At 33.7% G+C, this 11,009-nt stretch overlaps 1 protein-coding gene across 1 annotated transcript; it reads left to right on the forward strand.

Moving 5' to 3' along the window:
- The first annotated feature begins 3,975 nt into the window (after positions 1–3,975).
- LOC117916466 (protein STRICTOSIDINE SYNTHASE-LIKE 3-like) lies at positions 3,976–10,536 on the forward strand. Its single transcript, XM_034832522.1, has 4 exons — positions 3,976–4,481; positions 7,886–8,161; positions 9,308–9,475; positions 9,955–10,536. Exons 1-4 carry the CDS (start codon positions 4,153–4,155, stop codon positions 10,355–10,357), a joined length of 1,176 nt encoding a protein of 391 aa, XP_034688413.1. The 5' UTR covers positions 3,976–4,152; the 3' UTR covers positions 10,358–10,536.
- Positions 10,537–11,009: the final 473 nt, after the last annotated feature.

Here is an 11,009-nt window from a genome sequence, read left to right on the forward strand (position 1 = left end):
ACCTCAAGGTAAGTGATACATATTAAAGATTATTTCTTTTTATATTTTAGTTCTTCTTCTCAGAAACTTTAGTTTCCTAATATGATTCATGAAGAATTAATGAAAGTAAGAAATTAATAAAATAAATTGAAAGTAATTAAATCTAGAATGATAAATAATAATAATAATAATAATAATAAAACCTTAAAAAGCTTGATGCTTTGTTGTTGAAACTTAGAGGAAAATTTTTATGTAAAGTAGTGGAGTTTATATTTTAAATATAGGATTTTTGGGGGTTAGGTATCCATGTAAATAGAGATTCTTATGTGTAAAAGATAGAAGTTTCCTAAGTATACAAGAAGTAAAATTACATGGAGTCTAGAGTTTGGTGCACAGTGGGATTATTTATTTAAAGGAAAAAAAATTTGGTGCACAGTGGGATTCTTTATTTAAAGGAAATAGAATTTGTTAAGAGATATATGAAATATTTTGATTGTTAAGGTAAAATTTTCATATGGTATTGTGTATTGGTGTGCGTTCATAGTGGAAGTACATGAGAAAGAAACTTTTGATGGAGTGTTTGTACAAGAAATAAAGTTATATATATATATAACTAATCTAGTTAAAAATTTAAGTAATATAAAAATATGGGAGGCCAAAAAATTTATTATGCTAGGATTTTAGAATAAATTAAATTTGTCTCACTTAGATAAATTAAATTAAGGTAATTTAAATTAGATTAATTATAAGTGGGGGAATTTGAAAAGTTCAAGACAATAAATTCAAGACAATTAAGTAATGAAAATATGATATTTTTCCTAAATGAATGAATAATTTATATATGTGTTAAAAAAAAGTATTCTTAGAATATAATTATTATTAAAACATTAGTTTAAAGAACTCTTCTAATTTCTCAAGTGATTCGTGGGAAATTTTGTCACTTTGATCTTTGGAGTTTGAGTTCAGGACTAGCTGAAAAATATTTCTTTATGAATGGTCAAGTATAATTTTCTTTTGAAAGTTTCAAAAAAAAATTTTAAAAAGTTTTGTCAAGCTTGTGAGATATTGAAATTCGGATATATTTTTTCATTTTGTATATGTTTACTTACATGTGTGTTATGAATTTTTTGTTTAGAAAAAAAAAATAGAATTGTAGTAATCTGACACTTGTTAACAAGGGAAAATGTTTTGAATTTTATTACCTTTGGTGGAGGTAATGATGATCTATAAACCAAATTAGTAGGGTAGTTATTGACCTATGGTATACCATTAGTTTGGTTTTGGTTCCGCCCACTATCATGTAAGGTATACATAAGGCTAGCCACTCCTATAAGTCCCATTATAATGACCATCTCTATAAGTCCTAATTTGATGGGCATTTTCTATGAAACACCAAAGTTGTTCATTTAATATGTATGTTTACAAAACAATGTTATGCTTAAAATGTTCTAAAAATAACACATGTATAAGTTTGTTTTAATGTGTTTAAAAGCATGTTATAAAGATTCCCTATTTTATTTCTAAAAACACTTATATTTAATCTTTATACCCCTTATTGGGCTTTAAGGTCACTCATTTTATTAAAATGTTTTTAGGTATACCTAATCCTAGCAAGGAGTGACTCGGCTAGGAGGGGTTTTCAAAAGTCCATTTAGTTCTTAGTCTTCTTTTGAATGTCATGGTGACATTTTGTTATCAGTAGTTTAATTTACCACTATTATTTTAGACCATTTATCATATTTGGATTATGAATTTCGTGCAAAAAGTATAATTTTTTATTATTCATTTTTAAGATATATGATCTTTTTTGGAGATTTGGTTGTAAATTGATCTTGGTGCTTAGCCTATAGGTCAAGGTCATTACAAAGTGGTATCAGAGTAGTAAGATATGGTTGTTGTAGACTTCTTATCATAGTTAAGGTTAGGTTAGATCATGTATGACAAGAATCTTTTTTTTTTTTTTTTTAATTTCAAAAATAATTTAATTATCTTTTAGTAATTAAATTATTTTATTCCAAACCCTTTCAATATTTCTTCAATTTCTAATCTTCTTGTGCCTTGAGATGAATAGGTTCTTATGGCTCCCAAGCGTACTACATCTAGTGGTCAACCATTGAAAGATAATGTACCATTAAGAATAGTTGGAAAGGTAAATGTTCCAATGGTTGAGAGAATGACCCAAGTTACGGGTAATTGGGAGAGACTAATTGAGCACCAAATCACGTTGCAAAAGTTCAAGCTTAAGTTGTTGAGGTTCAAGCCTAAGCTACCAGGATCCAGCCACAATGCCAATCATCTATTTCTAGTGGGAACACTTTCGAGCAATTTAAGAAGTTAAGTCCTCCCTTTTTCAAAGGGGAGCTAGGTCCAATAGTGGTAGAGTCCTTGATTCTTGACCTAGAAAAGTATTTTGATGTTTTAGATTGTTTTGAGACATAAAAGGTAATATTTACTACCTTTATGTTGGGAGGAGAGGCAAAACACTAGTAAAGAATGAAGGAAAGACTTTTAGGGAATCAAGAACCTTTAGTTTGGGATCAATTTAAGGAGGTTTTCTATAAGAAATATTTTCCTAAGAATGTTTGACATCAAAAGGAAGTTGAATTTACACCGTTTGTATAGGGTGATACGACAATGGTTGAGTATGAGGCTATATTCACCCAACTCTCTTGTTTTGCTCCAAATCATATAGCCAATGAGGAGCATAAGGAATTTTGTTTTCAAGATAGTTTGAATCCATTTTTTAAGGATAGACTCTCTTTTCTTAAGTTGGAAACATACTCAGAAATGGTAGACAATGTAAAATAAATTGATTTAATAATGCACAAAGCAATCAAGCTCAGAAAAAAGATCCAATTAGTTAGGGAATAGGGGTAATAAGCCAACTCAAGGAATAAACCAAGGATTTATCCACCTTATACTAAGTGTGGTAAGAGGCATGGTGGTACCATAAGCTACCAAGAGACTAGTGCATGTTTTAATTATGGCCAGAAAGGGCACTTGATTCAAGATTGTCCACAAAAAAAAAAAAAAAAAAAAAAGATTCTTAAGCTCAAAAATTGGAAGGAGGGAAGTTTAAGCCAAAAACTCAAGGAAGAGTATTTTCCATGACATACCAAGATGCTCGTGCTTCATCCGATGTTGTCACATGTATTCTTTAGTTCCATTCCTTGTGAGCTAAAGTTCTTTTTGACCTAGGAGCTACTCATTCATTTATTTTTGCATCATTTGTTGATCTATTGAATTTGTCTATTGCTTCATTGGAGTTTGATATGTTTGTTTCCATACTTGTTGGGAAGTCATTTTTAGGTACTTAGGTTCTTATGGATGATTCTATTTTCATTAGGGATAGAGAATTGTCGGTAAACATGATCCTTTTGAATTTAAAATATTTTTTATATTATAATATGAATGGATTGGTTAACAGCTTACCATGTCATGGTTGTTTGTTTTAACAAGAAGGTAACCTTTTGAATTTTGGGTCAACTTGAATTTTGTTTTGAAGGGGATATTGTTGATACTCTTGTGCGATTGATTTCAATTATGAAAGCTTAATATTTGCTTAAGAAAGGCAACAATGAAGAACAAGTACCCATTGCCAATCGATAATTTGTAAGAACAAGTACATATGTAATATAAGTTTGTTTTGATGTGTTTGAAAGCATGTTATAAACCTTTCTTATTTCATTTCTGAAAACATATATACTTGATCTTTATACTTCTTATTGAGCTTTTATTAAAATAGTTTTAGATACACCTAATTTTGGTAAGGAGTGATTATATATATATATATATATATGATATTTTTGGAGATTTGCTTATAAAATGATGTTGATGCTCAATGGGTCACGGCCAATAAATATATTCTTGGAAATAAACGAGGGTAACAATGTTCAAATAAGTTCAGGTCTCAAAAGAGGCGGCTGGGATTAGTTTTCAATTTCACACCCCTTTCCTGTCACCTGCCCAAATTCAATTTCACACCCCCATACGATATCATTCCGACACGTTTTCAAACTGTAGAAACCAGCCACCTACCCATCAGGCGTCAAGCAGAAACCTCACCTACCCCTTTTCAACCAACCAAAGCATGATCAGCGATTAGTTTACCATCGGTTAACTCATCTAGCACTTCTCACAACAAGGACTAAAAAAACCCCTCTGTTTCCGGCCATGACGCCGGGCGGACTTCTCGCCGCCCTCTTCCTCCTCCTGGCTCTGTACTGCGGCATCGACCCTCTCAAACACAGTTCTATCGCCAATTTCCCTGAATTCGAAGCTCACTTGGTGCAGATGCCTCCCTGGTCGGAGGTTCCGGCAGCAAAAGATGATCGGAACTTGCTGCAGAAGGCGGAGATCAAGTTCCTGAACCAGGTTCAGGGGCCGGAGAGCGTAGCCTTCGATCCTCTCGGCCGTGGACCCTACACCGGCGTGGCGGACGGCCGGATTCTCTTCTGGAACGGCGAGGCTTGGTCCGATTTCGCCTATACCTCTCCCAACAGGTCAACTTTTGAGCCCTTGCCCCGGTTTATCCATATCGTAATATATTCTCTGACTCTATACCACAAGATTGATTTAAATCAGAATTCTATACTCACTGCTTTAAACACGTTTGCACGGAGTGGTGTCGTATAAATGTCATCAGCTTAACGGATAGGATTTTCTCTGTCAGAGCTGGTGGAACATCTTTCTCAGCACATTTCCGGCCACATGATAGAAATCATAGATATTGTCCAATTTTAGGCCCACCATCATGGCATATTTGATCCGCCTCTTTACAAATCAATCAGATGACTCGTCAATAAGTCCACTTTCTTCTGATTTACATCTATAACATCTAGTCAAATAAATAAATAAACACGAAAAAAGAAAAGAGAATGAATATGGAATCTTGCAAATTTGAAAAGGAGAAAGTTTATAGGCAATTTCGGTAAATACATATGTATTTGGAGGTAACTGATTTAAGTCATTATCTACCTCATTTCTTTCTGTTATAGCATGCATATACTTACATGTTGGAGCCCAAACTCTTTGGAGCTCTTCAATGAGGTAGTAGATTTTCAATCTAAGCAGCGGGCTGTCTGTGGGATCTGCAAAAAGAGTGAAAGACTACAGCTAGTGTGCTCAAAGTGAGCAGTTGGATGCCTAAGTTTGATTGCTGAGTATATTATAGAGGAGATTGTACAAATTTGATGAATACTTATGTTGTATTTCCTGATAAGTCATTAAGTTGATTTACTAAAGATTTGATAATTTAATAAGTTATTAAGTAAATTAAGCATGTTTGGTAAAATAACTTAATCTTACAACTTAAAGTTAAAAATGACTTTAAGTATCAAGTCAAAATAGCTAGCTTATTCTTAATTTTTTTTTCTCTTATTTGTTGAGAATATATTCAACAACTATGACTTCATATTTTATAATAAATATTTTAAGGTTGTCTTATAAATCTACTATACTTTAAGTATAAATGTTTAAATAAACAAATTTATTGCTTAAGATTATTGAAAATAAATATTAGTTAAATTTTTTAGTAATAAACATTAATTATAACTAATAAGGGTAAAGATATCAATTTAATAACTTGAAATAAATTTTCAATTAATTTTACTAAACAACCTTAATACTTAAAGTAATAAATTTTAAGTTAACAACTTAAAAACAATTTAACTTAAAGTCAACTTAAGTCATTAAGTAATAAGAATTAAGTTTTACCAAACATCCACTTAGCCTTATGAAGAATAAATATGCCTTTCACTTAGTGATTTATATTACTTGCTTTTATTTTTGTTGGATAGAGAGTTAGCCTGCTGCTTTTGTTGATACCTGGATTGGTGTCATGTGTCAACAGAGGACCGTTCCTTCAATGCACGAACACATACATATTAGGGAAGCCCATGAATTTATTTATACCAATGATGCACCTAGTCTGTGGTCAATTATCCTAGTGCTGCTAAGATCTAAGACTAAGAATGATTTTTAATGTGATGACGGAAGTGTAAAATTATCCTGATTTTGATTCCAGACTCATCATTTGATATTGTCATCCTTACTGTCTTCACTGTTCTATGTTCACACAACACCTTGAAGCCATGTGTTTTTATAGGATCCATGTGGTTTAAATAAGTTCTTTTTTCATTAATTGGGGTTTTCCAAGATGATTCATCCTTTGTAAAATAGAATGTACTGAGTGGGTTTTATTATCAAAGATAAACCATCATTTGAAATTTCATTAGTTTGAACAAAATATCACTGAACCTGGCTATTAGATAATTTCCCTTACTTTAATGCTAGTTTTGTAGTTTTCACCATAGAAATCAACTCAGATGGAAGGAATATAAGTAAAATTATTTTACTGAGTACTTGATATGTCAAGTTGACTTTGCAAGAACAAAATAGTTACGACATTCAAGGTGAAATTGAATAGTTGCCAGAGCAATCAATTAGATAATTCTTTATGAAACCAGAAAATTTAGGTCTTTTCACAAGTTTCTTTTTTCCTCAAATCACCAATTAATAGATTGAACAAGTTCCTACAATGAGGATATTTAAAAATTAAAAAAGAAAAGAAAAATCTGATAATTCTTAATAAGCATTGTCAAGTTTAGTTTGGCTGGTGGCTTCAAGGTGGTTTTGTAGGAATGCTGGTTTTCCTCATTTATAAATGATTTTCTATTTATATCTGTACTATCACATAAAGCTAGAAGGGGCTGAATCCAGCTCAAAGTTTTCTGTCAGTAGTGGCCACCCTTCTATATGGTAACCTCGTACGATTAATTGACATTTGATGGGGATAAAATACTAAGCTCAATTCATCCCCACCATGTAAATTAATTGCATTTTGCACAAACCTCTTCCTCAATGGCAAGAGCTTTCCTCTTATCCTGTTAGATATGGTTCTGGCTCTCTTTGTCCCATAGGTCTTAGGGACCACTCACATCTAAATGTATCAAACTGAAATAACATGATAGGCACCCACCCATGTATATATATATATATCCCTACTTTTGTATGAATCATTCTCAAACTCTTACATCATCCTGTGAATTAGTTTGAAATTGAATCACTGAAATCACCATGTCATGATAAATTTATAGTTGTAATTTAATAGAAAGGGACCTATCATGTGGATGCCAAGATCCCTTATATGCTGGTATTGCAATATGTAACATTTAATGATGCTCTTGTATAATGTTGATAGTTCACATTGGATATTGGTCACAGAATCTTAGGCACACCCATGTGCTGCAGTCAAAAATGCTAAAGGATATTTTGTTATTGGCTACATGGGTTCTTTAAAAAATCTCATGTGAGGTTATCAGTAAAAGAGATCTTCACTGAACCATCAGATGAATTTTCTAATTATAAATATGCTTCAAGAATCCCTTGGAGTATATTATTAGTTAGATAGATCTGTTATCTTGTGTTGTTTCTGAGACACCTTGGAAGTGGATATGAGGTTGTACTTGATTTCGGATATGGAATTGTTCTGCTTCCAAGAAAAAAAAAACAATTGTGAGGCAGAAGACATATTTCACAGCAAAAAGTTATCGAAGCTTATTTTGTTCTAAATATCTGATAAGTTGTTTTCCACGTTTCTGTTAGAAATTTTCTCAGAGAGCTGAAAAGGAAAATAGAGCAATAGAGCATTACATATTCTCACAGATTTTGCTATTTTCATTTTCTGAAGTGAGAGCCATTTTGAGAATGCATCTTTCAAACAATATGCAACCTATTATTTGATAATGAAATTTCATCTAAAACTAATTGTGGGTCATTTTCTCTTTGCTTTTCTGTTAAAAGAAGGCTTCCCCCAGGTGTACTGGGTGAACTTGTGTTTGAAATATGTTTTTTTTTTTTTTTTTTTTTCTAAACGTGTTTTTTTGGCTCATCTATGATTATTCAGGTCAGAACTATGTGATCCAAAGCCCTCGCCTCTGAGTTACCTGAAGAATGAGCACATTTGCGGCAGGCCTTTGGGACTCCGATTTAATAAGAGAACTGGTGATTTATATATCGCAGATTCATATCTTGGATTAATGAAGGTGGGGCCAGAAGGTGGATTGGCAACATCACTAGTGACTGAGGCAGATGGGGTGCCATTGAGATTCACAAATGATCTGGATATTGATGATGCTGGGAATATTTATTTTACAGATAGCAGTAGCAAATACCAAAGGAGGTAGTCTTTCAATACTTTTCCTATTTTAGAAGCTGACATTGACATTCTTGAAGTTTTTGCATCTCTGCATGGATAGAGCCCTTTAATTTGTTGCATTATTAAATGGCTCCAATTATTTAGGAGGTATTAATAAACACAATTTGCACCTTCATGAGTACAACACATCCAGAATATGTAGCAATTTAAGTTTATTATTTCAATCTCTTTTTTCTTTATTACATTTATTCAGATCAGATAAAAGCTATTAGGTCAGTGAAGGAAAAATGATGAAGTCAGGAGCCTAGGAGAGGAGCTCATCATGAATGTGATTCGGAGTTGTGACAGTTGAACCTTTTGCTGTGACCAATGAGACTTTTCTTTTTCTCCCATGAAATATTTAGAATAACTTGATTGACTAATCTTTACAATCTCACTGATCATACTCTTATACCATTAAATTGTTGATGAGTGATATACTGATAATTTTCAATTACTCTCATGATTTGATTTGTCTAGATAGCCTGTTATAAATTCTTATCTGAATTAACCCAAACTTTTCTCAAGTAGTTACAATCAAGCCAATTTTACTGTATCATTTTGGAATCCAAAAATAATTGTGGAAGTGACATTTGTCCTTTTGAGTATAGAGTTATTTATTAAATGAGTAAAAGTCAAGTTCTTTAAAAGTTGCATTGCCAGTGTCATTCGAAAGGGACTGGACACACATGTTGACAATATTAGGAAATTCGAGATGCTTATTATTTGGGATGCGCTACTTTTCCTTTGTGCAAAATTGTTTTCCCAAAATTTTGTTCTTGAAACTAGCATCATGACTTCACAAAATTTTCCCAATTATTCTGATTTAGAATTATTTTCAGCATGTAAGGACTTTTTAAATCTGAGTTTTTCACATTGCCTCACCTTTTGTTGATGAACGGAAAAAACTTGATGTGCCCTGCAAACTCTTAGACCAAAGCTTTCAGAAATTCATCACGTTAGTTATTGGTTTAGAACAGCCAAGCTCTGGGTGATGACTGCTAGGTTCAAGTTTTAACCCTGTTTTCTTATTTTATATCAGTATCTTTAGTGTTTTATGTTGCTTTGCTAAGATGTTTTGCTGTTACCTTCTTATTTTGCACCTTGATTTTGGTGCATTTTTGCTTTCAGAAACTTCATGCAGTTGGTTTTCTCTTCAGAGGATAGTGGGAGACTCCTGAAATATGATCCTCTTACGAAGGAAACCACTGTCCTCTTGCGGGGACTCCAGTTCCCTAATGGTGTATCTCTGAGCAAGGATGGTTCTTTCTTGGTCTTATGTGAAGGGTCTCCTGGCAGGTGAGTCTACTTACTAGTCCATGTGAAATGGTATTAGGTTGCATTTAAATTAAACCTGTGGAGCTGCTTCTGTAGATATCCATAATTCGAGACACAGGTTGCTTAATCATGGCAAAAAATAGCCAAGTTTGGGATCATTGTTGAAGTAATTGCTTGAGAAAAAGAGGGGGAGAAATCGAATCTGGGTTTGCCTTTTTTGGAAAGGCTAAGATAATTCATCTCAACTTATCTTCCCAAAATGATCACTGGAAATAAGGTTTTATACCATGCAGCTAGTTTTTTGCTTTTGTCACAATATTTGCAATTCCAGATTAAATGCAGTAGATTGAGCAAAATTACTTAAACATGGTGTGCCGCGTGTGATTCATATATGCAATGAGTATCGAAAAGTTTTATGGATATCTTCCCTGAAGGAGCTTAGAAAATAATCGTAATGACCATTAATTTGAAGGATTTCTCTGTTCTTTTTTATGCTGCAGACTGGTAAAGTATTGGTTGAAGGGTGACAAAGCTGGAACCTCAGAAGTTTTTGCCATCCTACCTGGATATCCTGATAATGTGAGAACCAATGAAAAGGGTGAATTTTGGGTGGCAATCCACTGCCGCCGGACCATGTACAGTTATCTATGTGGGCTATACCCTAAACTTAGGATGTTCTTGTTGAAGCTCCCGATTCCAACAAGGTACCAGTACCTGCTTCACATTGGGGGCCGGCTTCATGCGGTGGTTGTCAAGTACAGCCCCGAAGGTAAGCTTGTGAAAATATTAGAGGACAGTGAGGGGAAGGTTGTTAGAGCAGTTAGCGAGGTGGAGGAGAGGGAGGGGAAGCTGTGGATGGGGAGTGTGTTGATGCCCTTTGTTGCGGTTTATCAGTTAGAATGAGATCAAAGAAGCGACCGATTTCTGGTGTAATGCCTCTTGTAAGAGCTTATTTTTTACATGAGGAACCATGGGGCCGGTATATATGTTTTAAGTTGCTGCCTTTGTAACGGTCAGACTAATTTAAAAACATTTAGTTTCTGTTGGTTAATAGCTGAGAATTTGATTTGGGTGTTGGGAGATTTGCATTTGCGGGCAAAATATGTTTAATTTGCCAAGACTTATTTTCCACGACCCCCTGAGAAGAGCTGCTTGGACTCCCCAGTTCTTCGCCACAAATCAAAATTGTGATTGCCAACATGGTTTGAACCTCCTGGCAATTAGGTCGAAGCCTGACTTAATAATTCTCACTTGCTGATTTTCAGTGGGGATCCAAGTCTACGTTGAGGAGAAAAAATACTAAAATTTCGACACTCAACTGTCCATTGATCAATGATGAAAAATTAGTACCTTCAAATCTCTTTTATAAGACTATTTCTTGCCACCGATCTCTCAACTTTCATGCCCACCATGGCGTGTGCTGCCATTGAGGTTTTGTTTGGATAATTTTTAGTTTTAACCTTCGCTAGGACGCTGGTAGTGAAGTTATGATTTCAAATGACTCGTATTTAATTTTTATTTTCATTGAACAAAAAGCAAATTTCCTATTAGTTCA

The sequence above is a fragment of the Vitis riparia genome, chromosome 6 (genome assembly GCF_004353265.1).
Source record: "Vitis riparia cultivar Riparia Gloire de Montpellier isolate 1030 chromosome 6, EGFV_Vit.rip_1.0, whole genome shotgun sequence".
NCBI classification, from domain to species: domain Eukaryota; kingdom Viridiplantae; phylum Streptophyta; class Magnoliopsida; order Vitales; family Vitaceae; genus Vitis; species Vitis riparia.